Source organism: Carassius gibelio, chromosome B3 (assembly GCF_023724105.1).
Source record: "Carassius gibelio isolate Cgi1373 ecotype wild population from Czech Republic chromosome B3, carGib1.2-hapl.c, whole genome shotgun sequence".
Lineage (NCBI taxonomy): Eukaryota > Metazoa > Chordata > Actinopteri > Cypriniformes > Cyprinidae > Carassius > Carassius gibelio.
In genome coordinates, this window is record NC_068398.1 from 998,107 (window position 1) to 1,017,509 (window position 19,403).

The window sequence follows — 19,403 nt, forward strand, 5'->3', positions numbered from 1 at the left end:
ATCCTTGTTACTCATCTAACTGGACCTGTCTGCTGCTTTTGACACTGTTAATCACCAGGGGCCTCATTTATAAACATTGCGTACGCACAAAAGAAGGCGTACGCCACTCTCTACGCAATAATTGATATTTATAAAAAGCAAACTTGACGGGAAAATGAACACATATTTGCAAAAAGAAAAGTGAAATATGTTCTGCAATATTGGCATGTTGTGCAATTCATCCTCATAAATAATATAGTTAACAGAACGAAATAATGTACAAAACTGATATTCTCGTCAATGTGTCCGTCTGGCGGAGCAGATATAGTTGCAATTAGATAGACAGATAGATAGATAATTAAGGAGATATATAGATAGATAGATAGATAGATAGATAGATGTATTAATTGTCCACTGGGGAAAGTTGTTTTCATAGTAAAACATTTCTTCATAAGCTACGGAATTATGGTATTCATGCATATGCCTTTAGTTTCTTTTATTTTTGATAAAACAATGTATGGCGTATGTCTTAACCATTCAGAAAGCAACAAGAAATTACATTTGCGCTGAACAATTTCCCATTTCCACGTCGATTATTACCGACATCTGTAGCTTGTCAGATGCAATTAAATGGATGGAAATAAAATGCCCCATCACAATGCGTAATGACGCACAATGGCTGATCTTGCGCTCTTAGAAGATGTGGCAAATGGAAGAATTCGGAGTGAACGCATCTTTAGACAGCAAGAAGACTTGCTGGCAAACGAGGACGAGTGGCTTATGAGCCGGTTCCGACTTCCTCGAGCCGTCCTGTTGGACCTCTGCGGGCTTTTGGGCCCGGCGTTACAGAGGAGCACTTGGAGGAACCACGCCGTGCCAGTCCCACTTCAAGTCCTAACAATACTAGGATTCCTGGCGACTGGCACTTTTCAGAGGGAATTGGCTGACAGGTCAGGAATATCTCAGCCGACCCTTAGCCGGGTAATGCCAGACGTGTTAAAAGGCATAATAGCTTCGTCCCATGATTCCATAAAGTTTCCGGCAGGTGAACAGGCAAACAAGAAAGCTCAATTTGCAGCTATGTATGGTTTCCCAAATGTCATCGGTGCTATTGACTGCACTCATGTTGCCATAAGGGCACCGAACGTTAATGAAAATACTTCATTAATAGAAAGCATTTTCATTCAATCAATGTCCAAATTACTTGTGATGCAGACATGTTGCTCACTAATGTAGTAGCTCGGTGGCCTGTGTCAACCCATGACTCATTTATTTTAAGACACAGCAGTGTTGGACGCAGACTCGAGGCTGGTGCTATACGTGATGGATGGCTTCTAGGTACGTTTGATTATAGACATTCACATTTTAATGTACTTCAATGTCTTAACCCTTTCACTGTAGTTAAACAAACTACAGCTAGTCCAAAATGCAGCAGCAAGAGTTCTTACTAGAACCAGGAAGTATGACCATATTAGCTGGTCCTGTCCACACTGCACTGGCTCCCTATCAAACATCATATAGATTTTAAAATATTGCTTATTACTTATAAAGCCCTGAATGGTTTAGCACCTCAGTATTTGAATGAGCTCCTTTTACATTATACTCCTCTACGTCCGCTACGTTCTCAAAACTCAGGCAATTTGATAATACCTAGAATATCAAAATCAACTGTGGGCGGCAGATCCTTTTCCTATTTGGCGCCTAAACTCTGGAATAACCTACCTAACATTGTTCGGGAGGCAGACACACTCTTGCAGTTTAAATCTAGATTAAAGACCCATCTCTTTAACCTGGCATACACATAACATACTAATATGCTTTTAATATCCAAATCCGTTAAAGGATTTTTAGGCTGCATTAATTAGGTAAACTGGAACCGGAAACACTTCCCATAACACCCGATGTACTTGCTACATCATTAGAAGAATGGCATCTACGCTAATATTTGTCTGTTTCTCTCTTGTTCCGAGGTCACCGTGGCCACCAGATCCAGTCTGTATCCAGATCAGAGTGTCACTGCAGTCGCCCGGATCCAGTACGTATCCAGACCAGATGGTGGATCAGCACCTAGAAAGGACCTCTACTGCCCTGAAAGACAGCGGAGACCAGGACAACTAGAGCCCAGATACAGATCCCCTGTAAAGACCTTGTCTCAGAGGAGCACCAGGACAAGACCACAGGAAACAGATGATTCTTCTGCACAATCTGACTTTGCTGCAGCCTGGAATTGAACTACTGGTTTCGTCTGGTCAGAGGAGAACTGACCCCCAACTGAGCCTGGTTTCTCCCAAGGTTTTTTTCTCCATTCTGTCACCGATGGAGTTTCGGTTCCTTGCCGCTGTCGCCTCTGGCTTGCTTAGTTGGGGTCACTTCATCTACAGCGATATCATTGACTTGATTGCAAATTAAAACAGACACTATTTCAACTGAACAGAGATGACATCACTGAATTCAATGATGAACTGCCTTTAACTATCATTTTGCATTATTGAGACACTGTTTTCCAAATGAATGTTGTTCAGTGCTTTGGCGCAATGTATTTTGTTTAAAGCACTATATAAATAAAGGTGATTGATTGATTGATTGACTATCCTTGCAGGGGACAGTGGATATCCCCTCAAACAGTGGCTGCTTACGCCTTTCCTCAACCCACATAGTGCAGAGGAAAGGCACTACAACATGTGCCACAGCCGAGCTCGCGCTATAGTGGAGCGCACCATCGGCCTGTTTAAGGGCAGATGGCGCTGCCTCGACTGCACTGGAGGGAGGTTATTGTACACGCCTGAAAAGGTGTGCCAAATCGTGCTGGCATGTGCTGTGCTACACAATGTGGCACAGCTTAAAAACGTGCCTCTACCCCCTGGCGCCGATTGCTGTGTTGGCCCCGACCCTGAACCCCATCCCCACGCATTTGAGCCAAATGTGCTGCTGTGCGCCAGCGTTTGGAAGTGATGCGCCGCTTGTAAAGAACAACAAAAGGTGTGGAAAATATTATTTATTCAAGAATTCCCTCATCGTGCAGTTTATTTCAGTCAGGGCAGTCTTGATTTCGCCCAACTCCTTGGCCACCTCTCTGATTGAACTAATGACTTCCCTCTGCATTTCAAGGACTGCATCGGTGAGGACACGTCCACTGCTGGAGGGTTGAGAGCCGCGTGCCGTGGAGACGCTGGGTCCAGACGGCTGCTCAGCTGCAGCATCGTAACCACTGGCCCCGCTGGAACACCCAGCAACTGAAATAAAATTGTTCTATATTAATAAACTGTAATTGTGTAGCCTGCATACATGTGACTTTGACTGCGTTCATTTTACTTATTTCTCTTACCTGTGTCACCCGGTGCATCTGGCAGTCAGTGTCCCCCTCCGCCTCAGTCACCACTCCACTTAATAGGGATTCCCCAATAATTGCTGCCAATCTCTCATCAAGAGGGGTCAGCTCCAGTGTTCCCTTTCCCCCACCCGTGGCAGACACACTCTGGCGATGGAGCGCAAGACGTTTTTTTGCCTCGACTTTGATGTCCGACCATTTCTTTTTTATTTCGGCCACGGTCCGAGGTTGTGAGGCTACAGCATTTACGGCGTCTGCCACCGTTTGCCACTCAAGTGCCTTTTTGCCATTAGTAATGCCCACACTGTGCCCTCCAAACAACATTTTTCTCCTCTTTTCCACCTCACCAACGATAACTTCTACTTCACATTGAGTGAAGTTACGTTTTTTTAATTTCCTCTCTGTGTTTGCCATGATTTCGCAATCAATGAATATTAACTTGTGGGTGTTTCACGGACTATTTATCGGCAACTATGGGCGTGTCATGAAGCCGCAAAAGCTGCGCTACATTTAGAATTGATTGTGATTTATTAAGGGAAAAATCCGTAGGATGTGCGTGCGCACGGTTTTATAAATCCGAATATTTCTGTGCGTACGCACGTCCTATGTTTCATCCGTACGCCACTTCTGACGCAAATCCTACGCAAAGTTTTATAAATGAGGCCCCAGATTACTACGTTAATATCTCTTCAGCGCACAACTTGAGCAGGTCAAAATACAATGCAGAATATTAATAACTATGACTGGGATTGGTATATACATAATATTATAATGAGAAGACCATTAAGATAAAAGTTTTTTGAGTTTAGCAGCCGTGTTTCTGCACACTGTTTCGTGAAGAACGTGTCCACAAAAAGAGTTCACATTCAGAGCCCCGCTCTTTATGTGCATCCGGGCCCTTTTAGAAAATAGCCTTTAAGACTTAATATTAATGTTATGTTGTATTAATAAGGCAGCGTATTCTATTTGAAATTATGAGTTGAATTGATTGAAAATTTCAGTTGAGTCAGTCAAATATCAGCAAGATTCTAAAATTCAGATTCGACTGTGAAAATCTTTAGTTGGGACACCCCTAAAATTCTATATTGATGCTTCAAATTATAAAAAAATCTGTTTGGAAACACTTTTTGATGAGAAAAGGGGCTTTAATGTGTTGTCACATGACAAAATTAGCCTAGAGGCAGTCTATGGTCCTGTTCTTCACTTGTATGACCGTGTACCAAGATGTTGTCCACTTAGCAGCATACTCCCTCGACACAGCGAATCAGCTCAATCATGTGTTTCTGAAATGTCTCTGGAGCACTAGTTCTGCCGAATGTCAAGTGACAAAAGCCGTGCCTTTTGAAGGGGTTTATGAAAGTTGTGAACCTCTTGCTTGCATCTTCTAACCATGTCTGCCAGAAACCGCTGGTATCATCCAGGCTAGAAAAACTGTTGTCGCCACAAGTTTAGCAGTGGTGGAAAGAGTACTGAAAATTTGTACTTAAGTACAAGAACTGTTACATTGATGAAAAAATACTCATTACAAGTAAAAGTACTGCTGTCAAAACAGCACTTAAGTAAAAGTAAAAAGTACTCCTCTCAAAAAATACTCAGAGTACAAGTTACTAGTTACTTTTTAGCTGGTGATATTTAGTTACCAAAAAATATTCATATCAAAGATCTATGTGCATGGAAAATAGCAACTTTGAACAAAACACTTTTATCTTATTGACAAAGTAAGTTAATTCGTGGTCAAGATACAGGGATTTCTAACATCAATATCTGGTTGGATAGGAGTGGTTAAAGGGGTCCTATTGTGCTCTTTTACAATGTCTTGAGGAGCAAAGAGAAATAATTTCTACTTTAAAAGCACGGATAGATCGCGACTGCATACAGTCTGGGCACAAGCAGTTCATTTTTGTATAAGTAAGGCCTATTTGAGAGCTTGCATCCAGTTTCTTGCGATTACATGACAATATTCTCATGTTACAATAAAGCTCACATTTGCGCAGGAATTATTAAAATAATGCGGACTACCTGCAAATCAGAGCACTCGGAGAGGAAAGAGAGACGCAGCTTGTATCTGTGTATATTCAGATACTGTGGAAAATGAGTAATGGAACCGTGTCAGATATTTCAGTATCGTATTCAAAATATAGAAATTTATGATAACTCTACCATGTAGTTTGTTTCTCCAAGCTTGGAATCCATAAGTCAAGTCAAGTCACCTTTATTTATATAGCGCTTTAAACAAAATACATTGCGTCAAAGCACTGAACAACATTCATTAGGAAAACAGTGTGTCAATAATGCAAAATGATAGTTAAAGGCAGTTAATCATTGAATTCAGTTATGTCATCTCTGTTCAGTTTAAATAGTGTCTGTGCATTTATTTGCAATCAAGTCAACGATATCGCTGTAGATGAAGTGTCCCCAACTAAGCAAGCCAGAGGCAACAGCGGCAAGGAACCGAAACTCCATCGGTGACAGAATGGAGAAAAAAACCTTGGGAGAAACCAGGCTCAGTTGGGGTCAGTTCTCCTCTGACCAGACGAAACCAGTAGTTCAATTCCAGACTGCAGCAAAGTCAGATTGTGCAGAAGAATCATCTGTTTCCTGTGGTCTTGTCCTGGTGCTCCTCTGAGACAAGGTCTTTACAGGGGATCTGTATCTGGGCTCTAGTTGTCCTGGTCTCCGCTGTCTTTCAGGGCAGTAGAGGTCCTTTCTAGGTGCTGATCCACCATCTGGTCTGGATACGTCCTGGATCCGGGTGACTGCAGTGACCCTCTGATCTGGACACAGACTGGATCTGGTGGCCACGGTGACCTCGGAACAAGAGAGAAACAGACTAATATTAGCGTAGATGCCATTCTTCTAATGATGTAGCAAGTACATAGGGTGTTATGTGAATTGTTTCCGGGTTCCTGGTTTACCTAATTAATGCAGCCTAAAAATCCTTTAACGGATTTGGATATTAAAAGCATATTAGTATGTTATGTGTAAGCCAGGTTAAAGAGATGGGTCTTTAATCTAGATTTAAACTGCAAGAGTGTGTCTGCCTCCCGAACAATGTTAGGTAGGTTATTCCAGAGTTTAGGCACCAAATAGGAAAAGGATCTGCCGCCCGCAGTGGATGACGCTGAGCTCCATCTCTGTCTGATCAGCTCTTCACCTGCAGCGGCACTGTTCCTGGTTCAGATTTCAGCGCTTTTATTGGTCCGTTGACGATCAGATATTTTTATTGGCTACTGAATTCCCTTTAAAAGTTTGAATATCAATTCAAATTGTGGGTGTACTCAGTAACAAACTGTAATTTAAAAGTAATGAAGTAGATTATTTTGCTTAATTTGCACTTAAGTACAAGTAAAAGTACAGCTTTAAAAATATACTCAAAAAAGTACAAGTACCCGAAAAACGTCATAATTACAGTAACGTGAATAGTTTTTATTCGTTACTTCCCACCACTGAAGTTTAGAAGTGATTTCATCCAAGCGTATCCAGTGGCTCAGGGGTAGAGCATTGTGTTAGCACCTCAAAAGGTTGTCGGTTCAATTCCCAGGGAACATGCACACTGATTAAAAAAAAAAGTATGGCATGAATGCACTGAAAGACCCTTTGGATAAAAGCGTCTGATAAATGTAAGTTTGGCAGAACATTCTTTTCGCAAATGATGGCTTCTGAGGTCTCCGTTCTTTTGATGATTGCGAACATTGTGGCACAGCGTGGAGTGCCTATGGAGAAACCTCTTCAATCACACCCAGCTGCTCGACTCTGTCCAATTCATGTTTTACCTTTGTAAGTATTGGAATTGGTACTTTACGAGCTATATTCCAGTAATTCAACTCAAATTGTGAAACTTTTGTATTAAATAAATTCAATGCACACAGACTGAAGTAGTTTAAGTCTTTGGTTCTTTTAATTGTGATGATTTTAGCTCACATTTAACAAAAACCCACCAGTTCTCAACAAATTAGAACATGGTGACAGGCCAATCATCTTATCAACTCAAAACACCTGCAAAGTTTTCCTGAGCTTCAAAAATAATTGTAAATATTTGTGCATTTTCATTGTTCTTTTATCCAGAGTTTATAGCAGTTTATTTTACCATTTCAGTTCAAGTTCATTGTTAAGATTTTACCTGAAGAAATCCTGATGTTCCTGTCAGACTTGTTTAAACACAGTCATGTGATCATAAGCTCCTCCCTCTCACAGCTCTTACCAGGAAGAGACTGACGTGTTATTTCTGCTTCTCTCACACTGACTCTTTTCTCTACTGACAAAAACAATAAAGAACCAGCCATCGGTGAAGAACCAAGAGAAACACTTTAGAGAAGGATCTTTGTGAAGTTTGGTTCTGAATAGATATTAGATATTTGTGATTCTCAAGGGGATTTGTTTTTCAAACTGTCGTTCAGAAAGTGAAAGTAAAGTTTAGATCACTGGAGCTCAAAGAGTGAAAATGGCTTCTCTATCTGAAGATGATATTGCGTGTCCTGTATGTCAGGAAATCTTCAAGAATCCTGTAGTTTTATCATGTAGTCACAGTGTCTGTAAAGAGTGTCTTCAACAGTTCTGGACAACCAAGAAAACTCAGGAGTGTCCCGTCTGCAGAAGAAGATCCTCAAAAGAAAATCCTCCAGTTAGTCTTGCATTAAAAAACTTGTGTGAGTCGTTCCTGAAGGAGAGAAATGAGGTTCGTTCATCAGGATCTGAGGAGATCTGCAGTTTACACAGTGAGAAACTCAAACTCTTCTGTCTGGAGGACAAACAGCCGGTGTGTTTAGTGTGTGTTAACTCTCAGAAACACGACAATCATAAATTCAGACCCATCGATGAAGTGGTTTCATCATATAAGGTGAGAAAAATGGCTTTCTCAGCTTCATGTTGTTATAAAAGTCCTGTTTAAGAGTTGATTTGATCAGATCTGGAATTATTGAGTTGAGTAATTATTAACTACGGGGGTAAATACGTTTTCACACAGGCCCAGTTGTTGTTGGATAACTTTTTTTTTGCCTCAATAAATAACTTTTTGTTCACTCAGGTTGCCTTTGTTTTATGGCAGATTTTAATTTCTGATTTTATTTTTATATGAGATAGTATGATAAATCAGGATGGGGGCAAATACTTTTGCACTGCATTATATGATCATATCACTGTATGGCTGTATCTCCTTTTTTCACTAGGAGGAGCTCAACACAGCACTGAAATCATTACAGGAGAAACTGAAAGACAATGAGAAAACAAAAGGAGAGTTAGAGAAAACAGCTGAACACATCAAGGTGAGGAAACAGAATCCAGAGTGTTAGGGTCGAGCTCGTTCCAAAACCACAACATAAAGAGGGAGACGGACAAAAATAGGGTTTAAATAATTTATTGTTTATTGGGAAAAGAAATTAAGCAATAAAAAATAAACAATGTTTTTTGGAAAAAGAAAAACAACAAGAAGATATTTTAAATATATGTCTAAATGCAACGAAATATCAATATTAAAAGGGAAAATAACAAATTTAGAAAAGCCTGTGCTCCACTCTCACTGGCATACACTGCAAATCTAAAAGTATGCTTCAAATATAGGGGCCAAAAGCACAGCTGGTGCCCACAACATTTTTACATTGTTAAATGCTTCCTGACACTTCTCTGACCACACAAATCAGAATCAGAATCAGAAAGAGCTTTATTGCCAAGTATATTTGCGCATACAAGGAATTTGTTTTAGTGATATAAGCCTCCAGTACACAGAGACACCAACACACACACACACACACACACACACACACAAAAAGTAGGCAAATAAATCGTATAAATAAATGGCACTTTGGTACTAAGAAGATCAGATAGTGGCATCACAACAGTAGTAAAGTTTCTACTAAATCCTCTACAGTATTCTGCCAAACCCAAAAATCTGTGAAGTTCACATCGGTTTTCAAACACAGGGAACTCACAGATAGCTCAATCTTTGCTTCTACAGGCCTAACCTGCCACCACCCATCACCTTACCAAGATATGTACCCCTGGCTCCCCCAAACTCACATTTATCCAGGTTTATAGTAAGGTTAGCAGCGGCGAAATATGAAAACATCAGTCAGGGTATTACTTTATCAAACCATATCATCAATGTAGGCCTCACATCCATGCATCCCATATAAAACACTGTTAACAAGACTTTGACATGTACCTGGAGCATTTCGTACTCCAAATGGCATAACTTTATACTGTAAGAAATTGTCAGGTGTCACAAAAGCAGATAACTCTTTAGCTGGATTGGTTAAAGCACATGGCAGCAGTGGTGAAAGTCATACTCAAGTAAAAGTACAGTATCTAACCAGAAAATGATTTTGGTAAATTATATATATATGTAAAATATGTTCATAAACAGCTTGGGTAGCAAGATTTTGTTTAATTTTAACTCTTTTTATCCATTTCTTATTTTTGGGTCAGAATAAGAAGCACTTCATCTGTACTTAGTGTCTTTCATTCCAACATAAGAAAACATTTCTGCTATCAGCATCTGAAAAAGCATTTAGGTGTATTTACAGTTTATATATCTCAGAGAGGACATAGATTACAGTTACAGATGGATAAATAAAGGTTTGTTTTTAAAATAAAACATTAAATACTGATATTTTATTTATAACATGAACAAAATAGTAGAAATGTGGAAGTTAAACCGCCAGTAAGTGCCAACAAGTGACTGTTAATGAGTGAGTAATGGAGATTCATTCATTCAGAGCATTTGGTGAAATACTGGATCATTTATTCAACCGAATCTAAGCTGATTAGTAATGAATATACTTTGGGAAATGAATTGGAGTAAAAGTATACATTTTAATTAGGAAATGTAGTGGAGTAAAAGTAAAAGTTGGCTGAAATATAAAAACTCAAGTAAAGTACAGATACTTAAGTACTATAACAAAGTATTATTACTTTGTTACAGTACACCACTGTCTGCCAGTATCCTTTCAGGAGAACCAATTTGAGCTGAGCCAACTCTATCAAGGCAATCATTACACCGTGGTAAAGTATAACAGTCAGGCTTTCTATCCGCATTAAGCTTTCTATAGTCGGAGCAAAAACAATACGTCCCATCTGGCTCATTAACCAGCAGACAGAGGAGATCCATGCACTCAAACTGGGCTCAGCAAGATCGTGAGTTAAAAGATATTTGACTTCCTTACCTAGTATTCCCCTCTTCCTGGGATTAACATGATATGCATGTTGTTTAATAGATGGTGCTGTACCAACATGTAAAACTTGATAAAATTGTAGCGCTCCAAAGAGTAAAAATATGTCCTTGTACTGCAGGTGCGTAGAGCCAGGAGAATACTTGAAAATGAGCAAGGAAGTAAAACAGTGAAGACAAAGACACTTCACCTGTAAACACAAACTGTAACATAAGTTGCAACACTTTTTTGGGCCACTTCAGTGTAGCTGCTACTCTTTCAAAATGAGCAAAAACATCCTTCTCTAAGAGGGTGGCACCAGAAGGATATTTTTTTTAATATCAAACAATGGTTCTTGAGGAACTAAAGGGGTTCAGAGATTCAGGAGACTCATTGCGCCTCCATTTCTGATTTCTGAAGAGCAGGGGATTGTAACAAGAGTCATTTTCATTACAGCTGTAGATCACTATATACAGTTATGATCTGATATATTTAATATAATGGACTCCAGTTGATTATTTGTGTAAATGAGGATCATCAATCTTCTTCTGGATCTGTTATATGTCTGTCTCTGAGTTTCTCTCAGATCTGAATGATGTGATTGTGTTGATGTGTGTTGATGGAGACGATTGAAGTGAATGTGGTTTGATTTCAGTCTCAAGCTGAGCACACAGAGCGTCAGATTAAACAGCAGTTTGAGAAGCTTCATCAGTTTCTCAGAGATGAAGAAGAAGCTACAATCACTGCACTGAGAGAGGAAGAGGAGCAGAAGAAGCAGATGATGAAGGAGAAGCTGGAGGAGATGAACAGACACATCTCAGCTCTTTCACACACAATCAAAGACACGGAGGAGAAGATGAGAGCCAGTGACGTCTGCTTTCTGAAGGTCTGATTTCACAGCATACACTGATTGACTGATGTTTGGTTGATTGATTGATTGATTGAGTTGTTGATTTATTGATTGATTGATTGATTGATCAATGTTGTGTTTGTTCTGCAGGAGTTTCCGGTCTCGATGGAAAGGTGAGTGATCTTCTCTCTCTCTGCTTCTGATCCAGAGTCACTTCAGTTCTGATCCTGAATGTTCTTCCAGAGTCCAGATCTCATCACAGCCGGATCCACAGACTCCTTCTGGAGCTTTGATTCATGTGTCACGTTACTTGGGGAACCTGTCCTTCAGAGTCTGGAAGAAGATGCAGGACATCGTCCAGAACAGTGAGTCTGACTGCAGAAGATCTGAGCTTCATACACACACACTGGAAATGATGCAATATTGACAGATTTCAGCATTATCTGTGAAGAACCTGATCATCTACTGCACCAAAATCAGCAGCTCACTTTTCCCATATGATTACTGCTGTTTATATTTTATTAATAATTATTTATTTAATTATTTATTAATATTTTGAATTAGGTTTATATATACAGAGAATAAGAGAGCGAGAATAACAATATTCTCCAAGAATCAGCTAAAAACGCATCTCTTCCATCCAAAGTCGTCACGCAGCATCCAAAAGACAAAAAATAACCAATTGATATTTTCTATATTTATACAATCACACCGATGTGATTATAACGATCAGCGCGTCATTATCATTATCATTATCTGCATCAATTAAAATCTGTGTTCATCCGCTGGCTGTACAATGAAACAATGAAAATGTTATGATTAGTAGCCTCACTAATGTTTTTATTCACAGTAACTTTCAATGTTAAATTCACATTAAATATAAACTCGGTCACATTATACCTCACGCTCTGCTACACTTATACATCTGTTCACAATACTCTTGATTTTTATGAAGTTTCTTCGAGGATTGCCTGATGCACACAAGAATGTTTCAGCATAACTTTCTTCAATCTTGGGACTCTGTACGTCCGGTTTGATGATAATAATTCAAACTCATTACGCAGGACATGGTTATGAACAGAAACTATATTATTAGACAGTCTTAACAAATTCTTATAATAAGCTGAATCATAAAACTTCTCAAGGGGCTGAACGACAGTCCTTGAGCACATTTATAATTGATTAAACGACTTTGTTTTTAGCACAACAGACAAACTCATATACCAAACAGAGTAACAATATTGCAGTGTAGTCATTATCACGGACATAAAGAGCAACAGAAGAATCTGCTTTCTTTCTCCGAATGACCGGAGACGATTCTCAGCTTTGTTCTTTTACAGAGAGCATCGATACGATCTTTCCATGATAACATACCATCATCCCTCCTAAATACTTGTGTTTTAACCTGTTGAAGTTTTCCATTCTGAATTAAAACAGGCGTTGTATTAATATCAGATGTAGACCTGAATATAATCTCTTCTGTTTTACTTGTATTGATGTCAAGATCAGAAACAGGAAGTCAGAGAGAGTCTGTGCTATAATTGGACCCAGGATTTGTCTGACAGTATTTTATCAGCACCATCTTTTCTTTGGTTAATCTCCTCTGTTTCCTCCTTCATTACACGCAGATGCTCCTGATGCTTTAATATTCTCCTGCATCAAACTATTGGGGTAGTTAAATGGTTAAAAATGGGGGCTGCCAATAAGATGTTTAAACAAATAAGAAAAAGAATCTTCAGAAAATCTTTAGTCGAGGTAAACCCTACTAGAAAGAGTCAATAACAAATATTAATGATCAAAAGGTTCAGTCAATAATCTTAAATATGTAAATGTGGCTTACCCGTGTCTGTCGTATGTGTCCTGAAGATGTTAATGAGCTTGACAATGTACTGATGATTTTATATTCACATTTACTTTTGATTTTTCAGTTATTCCAGCTTGAACTGCAACAACATTAGAGGAATAATTTACTTAGAAATGTAATCCCAAACTCTTTTAACTCACTTTTGATCAACACAAAACACATTCTTAAAAAAGAAAAAAACACCCATAAAAAATAATGTGTCATATCTTCTATGATGTTATAAATACATAATGTGAATTTAAATCTCTTACTTTTGGTGTTTTCCAAACATTAACATCATCTCAGTCTTCTCAGTATCACGAGTCAAAGAAAATGATGTCCATGAGAAAAGTTTAGGAGCGCACAGCACAAAAATATGGTTATAAAATAAAATGGTACATAAAATACATATGTAAATGAGACTAAACACTTACATCAGTGTTCTCTCTGATAAAGCCTCCGTATCTTCACTGCGAGTCAAAGAAATGTTTTCTGAGAGAAATGTTTTGGGCCGTTTAAACTCGCACGGCATGTAAGTTACCGGTATATATCACTATAAATTAAATTTGTTATAAAATATATATTGCAAATGAGATAAAACCCTAACTTTCAGTGTTCCTGTTAAAAAGCAACCTCCTTGTCAGATGTGATGTTATAAAATCTGACGAAGTCGTGGCCTAGTGGTTAGAGAGTTTGACTCCTAAGCCTAGGGTTGTGGGTTTAAATCTCGGGCCGGCAATACCACGACTGAGATGTCCTTGAGCAAGGCATCGAACCCCCAACTGCTCCCCGGGCGCCACAGCATAAATGGGTGTGTGTTCACAGTGTGTGTGTGTGTGTTCACTGCTCTGTGTGTGTGTGTGTGTGTTCACAGTGTGTGTGTGTGTGTTCACTGCTCTGTGTGTGTGTGTGTGTGTGTGTGTGTGTGTTCACTGCTCCGGGTGTGTGTGTGTTCACTGCTCCGGGTGTGTGTTCACTGCTCCGGGTGTGTGTTCACAGTGTGTGTGTGTGTGTTCACTGCTCCGGGTGTGTGTTCACAGTGTGTGTGTGTGTGTGTTCACTGCTCTGAGTGTGTGTGTGTTCACTGCTCCGGGTGTGTGTTCACTGCTCCGGGTGTGTGTTCACAGTGTGTGTGTGTGTGTGTTCACTGCTCCGGGTGTGTGTTCACAGTGTGTGTGTGTGTGTGTGTGTTCACTGCTCCGGGTGTGTGTTCACAGTGTGTGTGTGTGTGTTCACTGCTCTGTGTGTGTTTACTTCTGATGGGTTAAATGCAGAGCATGAATTCTGAGTATGGGTCACAATACTTGGCTGAATGTCACCTCACTTTTAAAATGATTACTGTGTGAATAACATAATTGAATTGAACATTAAAACTACAATGACAAAATCTGGAGAAGAATGGAGTATAATAATGTAACCCACACTTGTAATTTGTGTTCTGCATTAATCCCATCCAAGTGCACACACAGTTAAAAACATCTTAATGTACAGCAGTGGTGCTATATATCACCTAAACCTCCCAAAGAACCACTGAAGAACCGCTCGAAACATTCCCAAACACATTGACTAGATCTTGATTCTCAGGTTATATAGATTATGTTGATCTATAGTGTGCCATGATCCAAGTACACTCTGAGTAATAAATAATAATGAGGTCATGACGCCCCGCTCCCCGCCAACTCTAGCACACTCTATTCTAATTCTATTCTTTATAAAATATTGTCCCTTTTAGACTGGCTCTCCATTCATTTACTAACTACTTGTTTTTTTTTGTGTTTTTTTTAAAAAGCTTCTCTGTTCTTTTTATTCCTCTTCTATTATAACGGTTTTCTTTTCATTTATTATACAGTTAACAAAGGCAAAAAAAGACCCCTAACACTAGCTTGCTGTATTCTTGTTCTATTCTATCAGTTTTCTATTTATTATATTATTTAAAAGCTACGTGTACTGTGTTAATCTAACTGAGACTTGTTATAGCTCTTATATATCATTGCTCTTTGTGTTGTTTTTGATTGATTCTATTCTCATCATTTGTGAGTCCCTTTGGCTTGATCTTTTTATTACTGTAAAAATCTATTAATCTATTATTAATTATTACTAATTATATTTCATTTTCTAATCATTCAATTGAATATTTTTTTTAGATTATCATCTAATATTTATAATTTATTTTAAGAATTACTTTAATTACTGAATAATTAAAAATGAATTATTTTAGTTGTAGTTTGTTAATACCAGCAAGCTTTTTGTTGTTGTTATTTATAACATTTATTATTATTATTATTTCACCACACTATTGAGGAATACTATCTAGTGTTTATAAATAATAATACTAGTATTTAGTAAAAGCTTTGTTATTGAAACGAGAGAAACAGTGAGGATAAGCATAAAGATATAATCATTATTTCTGTATTATTATAATCTCATTTGAACATGAAATCATGTGTAAAGTTCTGTTCAAATGTAATATTTTGTATTAAAAGCATCTTCTGACTATAACTGAATATAAATGAATCTGTTTTCAGTTTGTGTCCCTCACTGTTTCTGTCTGAACGTTCAGTCTTGATGAATCAATCAGACACAGAATGACTGACAGTGACGAGAGTCTCATAATTCATAATCATCTGTGTTGTGTTCACTCTTGATCATGATCTGTTGATTGTGTCTCATCAGCTCCTGTGATTCTGGATCCAAACACGGCTCATCCACTCCTCGTTCTGTCTGATGATCTGACCAGTGTGAGATGCAGTGATAATCAACCTGTTCCTGATAATCCAGAGAGATTTCAGTATTATTCCTGTGTTCTGGGTTCAGAGGGTTTTAACTCAGGAACACACTGCTGGGATGTGGAGGTTAAAGAGAGTTCACTCTGGATTATTGGAGTAACTACAGCATCAAACCAGAGGAAGGGACGGGATTTCTATGAGACTGGTGTCTGGTGTGTGTGGTATGGAGTATCTCCAGGTTCTGGTTTTCGTGTTAAACGTAATCTTGATCGTGTGAGAGTGAATCTGGACTATGACAGAGGAACAGTGTCATTCTCTGATCCTGTAACTAACACACATCTACACACATTCACAACCTCCTTCACTCACACACTCTTCCCTTTCTTCTCCTGTTATCATTCTTCTCTGAGGATCTTATCGATCAGTAGTTGATGATAAAGGATTAGACTAAATCATCTTAATCATATCTGACCAATGAGAAACAGTGATGTGTCACAGATCCTGATTAAATGAGTCAGTTACACAACAAATATTAATAATCACTTGTATAAACTAACAATGTGTGATTTCATGATTTCAGTCTCATTTTCAGATTGAAACATTAAAAGTTTGTCATGATTGTTAGGTTTTAAACTGTGGTCAAATGTCTGGAAACCCTGATTTTTTCTTTGTTTCTCAAACTAAATATTCAAGTCACTTTTATTTCTAAAGAACTTTATATAATTCAGTTTAATTCAAAGCAGCTTTATATTAATAAACAGGAAAATAACAGCATCAGTGTTGGAAACTGAATTAATTTGTTCCTAATGTCAGATATGAAGCAGATCTTCAGAAGAGAGTATATCGCGTCATTATTCAGATGATGGTTATGTTCTGTTTGGGTTTAGTTTTCCCCGTGTTTCTGTTTCCTGATTGAATTATTCATTAGTTTCTCTGGTTTGGATTGTTTCAGTTTTCTAGTGTTGAAGTCCTGTGTTTTGCCTCAGCTCCTCAGTTCTGCTCCTGATGTTATCTGTGTTGGTTTTCTGTGAGGATGTTATTAAAGATGTGACATGAAGTCAAACATTAACAGTGATGAAGCGGATGTATTCAGTATTCAGTATCAGTGGCCACTATACGATGTATGATCCTCCACTTCTCTTTGGTATTGGGGTTTATATAAAAGTCTCCAGGAAGGAGTCACTTCTTTGGGAACAGAGAGATAAAACCTCCATTTACTATCAACCCTTTCTCTTAACTGATTACAATAAGCATCTTTTACACAAAAGCTTTGTCCTGAGGGATTGGAAATCCAAAACTTCATACCCCTTCAACAAAGAAAACTGACCACGTTCATTCATTTTCAAATGTTTTGGTATAACGTTTAAAACAGGAAAAGTCTGAGGCACTTCACCATTATGAACAACATTGTTAACAAAGGACATAAGTAAAGAAGGAAGAGGCTCTAAGACTGTTAACAAAACCTTCCATTGATCTGACTGATCTAAGTCCAACCTGATCATTCTTCCATGGTCTATTGTGCAAATCAGTAATTCTTACTATTCCTGCTGTAGAAAACAATACAACAAATGACCTCAGTACACTTGATTTTATATTAAACAATGGATTAAAATAATGTGCACTTTAATCTCTTACCACCTTAACCACACATAAAAATCATCATGAGGCAAAAGAGTTTTTAGATCAGAAGTATTTTCAGTTAAAAACAAATGTTTGTCTCACTTTACATTGCTCGTATTTTGCAACAGAATGAGACTGAATGATATCCAAGTTACTCTGTCTGTCCAAAAAATATATTTTTCAATGTTTGTAGTCTCATAGCCTTCATTTTTGATTCCAGATGAATGAGTCCTTGTCCTCCTTCTGCCACCGCTGAGTACAGGTGTTTCAATCTTCATGAAAAAACCTTTAGGAGGACTCAAAACTGTGAGTTTATGCCACAGCATTGAGGCTGCCAGAATATGAACAATTAAAACCTTTCCTCTGTATGAAAGATGTGGAAGAATACATCTCCATCTCTGGATTCTCCCTATCACTTTATCAGAGAGTCCTTCCCAGTTTTTCTCCATATAGTCCTCAGTACCAAAATAAATCCCAAGAATTTTAAAACCATCTCGAGTCCGTTACACTGATGAGGCAGTTTCGGAGGTCCCCTTTCCCTCCATTCACTCATACGAAAAGCTGTACGTTTCTCCCAGTTTATACTTGCAGATGTTGCTTTATGAAAACTATTTAAACAATCTGTTAAAGTATTTATATCATCAACATTTCTTATAAAAACAGTGCGATCATCAGCATATGCTGTAAGTTTTACTGGGGTTCAATCTGGGTAACTTGAAATGTTCACACCTTGTAGCTTATTCCTTAAAGAAACCAACAATGGTTCAATGGAAATAGCATACAATAATCTTATACCCCGAGTTACAGAAAATGGTCTGGTCAAGGAACCGTTCATTCTAAGCATACTGGAAATATTATTATACAGCAGCTTAATAATAGCCACAAATTGTGACCCAAAACCAAAAGCGTCTAAAGTCTTAAAAAGATGAAACGCATGATAAAACGCATCTGCAGCCGATTCTTCACATGATTCTGCTTGATACAATATTTCATTAAATGACAAAGCAATAGCATTCATTTCTTTTTGATCAGTTATTTGATGGCCATTGGAAAGTTTTAAATGATGAAAATACTTCTTATCCCTAAACTTTTTTCCTAATCCAAAAAAGAAAGCTGTAGGAGCATCCATATCATTTAAATGAGTATACCCAGCTCTAATCAAAGCTCCTTTGCCCCTTTCCTCCAAAATATTAAAAAAAAAGAAATGTATTTCTTTCAATATCTGCAAAAACAGTGAAAAGCATGAAGAAAGGATTTATCTTGGAGCAGTCTATTTATAAAATGCCAATATGTTGAATACTATCTAATATAAGGAACAGAAACAGTCATAGAAATATAGTGGTGATCAGACAAGAAATTTGGAGAAATGGAAACACCAAAAAATCTGGCTCTATTATTGGTTTTCACATAAAACCTATCAATCCTTGCCCCTGACACTTCATTATAATTTTGTTTAAGCCAGGGATACTGCCTCAACCCTGGACAAGTATTTCTCCATATATCAATAAAACTATGATGATTAATTAACGATCTAAGTTCCTCAGTTGAACCAGGATGAGGTTCAGCATGATTTCGATCAATAGCTTGATTTAAAGTACAGTTTAAATCACCCCCTAACACAATAATCTGATCTTGGGAACACTCTGATATAGCTTCAGACAGTTTTTAAAAAAAGGTATACGTTCATTTCCTGTATTTGGTGCATAGACACTAAAAAATGAATAAAATTTAATCTCCTAATGTAACATCCACACGCAAAATCCAACCAGGAAATATCTCAGACACAAAAGTATAACAGTTTACCCTTGAAGAAAAAAGTATTGCAACACCTCACTTACGTTCGATCCATGACTAAGAAGTACACTACCCTTCCATTCGGTCATCCATGGTATTTGAGTTTGAACATCTGTATGTG

The 19,403-nt window shown here is 38.1% G+C and overlaps 2 protein-coding genes across 4 annotated transcripts in view; both read left to right on the forward strand.

Annotated features, from left to right (window-relative positions):
* The window catches only part of LOC127952177 (E3 ubiquitin-protein ligase TRIM35), a 73,030-nt gene extending 56,093 nt beyond the window's left edge, over window positions 1-16,937 (forward strand). The window contains exon 7 of one of the 2 annotated variants that reach the window (XR_008152843.1): window positions 16,821-16,937. The gene's annotated coding sequence lies outside the window, so the exon portion shown is untranslated. Of the gene's footprint in view, window positions 1-16,493 lie in introns of both variants that reach the window. The other variant, XR_008152842.1, reaches the window with a different exon arrangement.
* LOC127952178 (zinc-binding protein A33-like) overlaps window positions 7,483-19,403 on the forward strand; it is a 67,376-nt gene continuing 55,455 nt past the window's right edge. The window contains exons 1-6 of one of the 2 annotated variants that reach the window (XM_052550572.1): window positions 7,484-8,144; window positions 8,473-8,568; window positions 11,105-11,335; window positions 11,450-11,472; window positions 11,543-11,664; window positions 15,816-16,937. In XM_052550572.1, coding sequence (XP_052406532.1) covers window positions 7,749-8,144; window positions 8,473-8,568; window positions 11,105-11,335; window positions 11,450-11,472; window positions 11,543-11,664; window positions 15,816-16,300 — 1,353 coding nt within the window. In that variant the 5' untranslated portion in view covers window positions 7,484-7,748 and the 3' untranslated portion in view covers window positions 16,301-16,937. Of the gene's footprint in view, window positions 8,145-8,472; window positions 8,569-11,104; window positions 11,336-11,449; window positions 11,473-11,542; window positions 11,665-15,815; window positions 16,938-19,403 lie in introns of those variants that run through there. The other variant, XM_052550571.1, reaches the window with a different exon arrangement.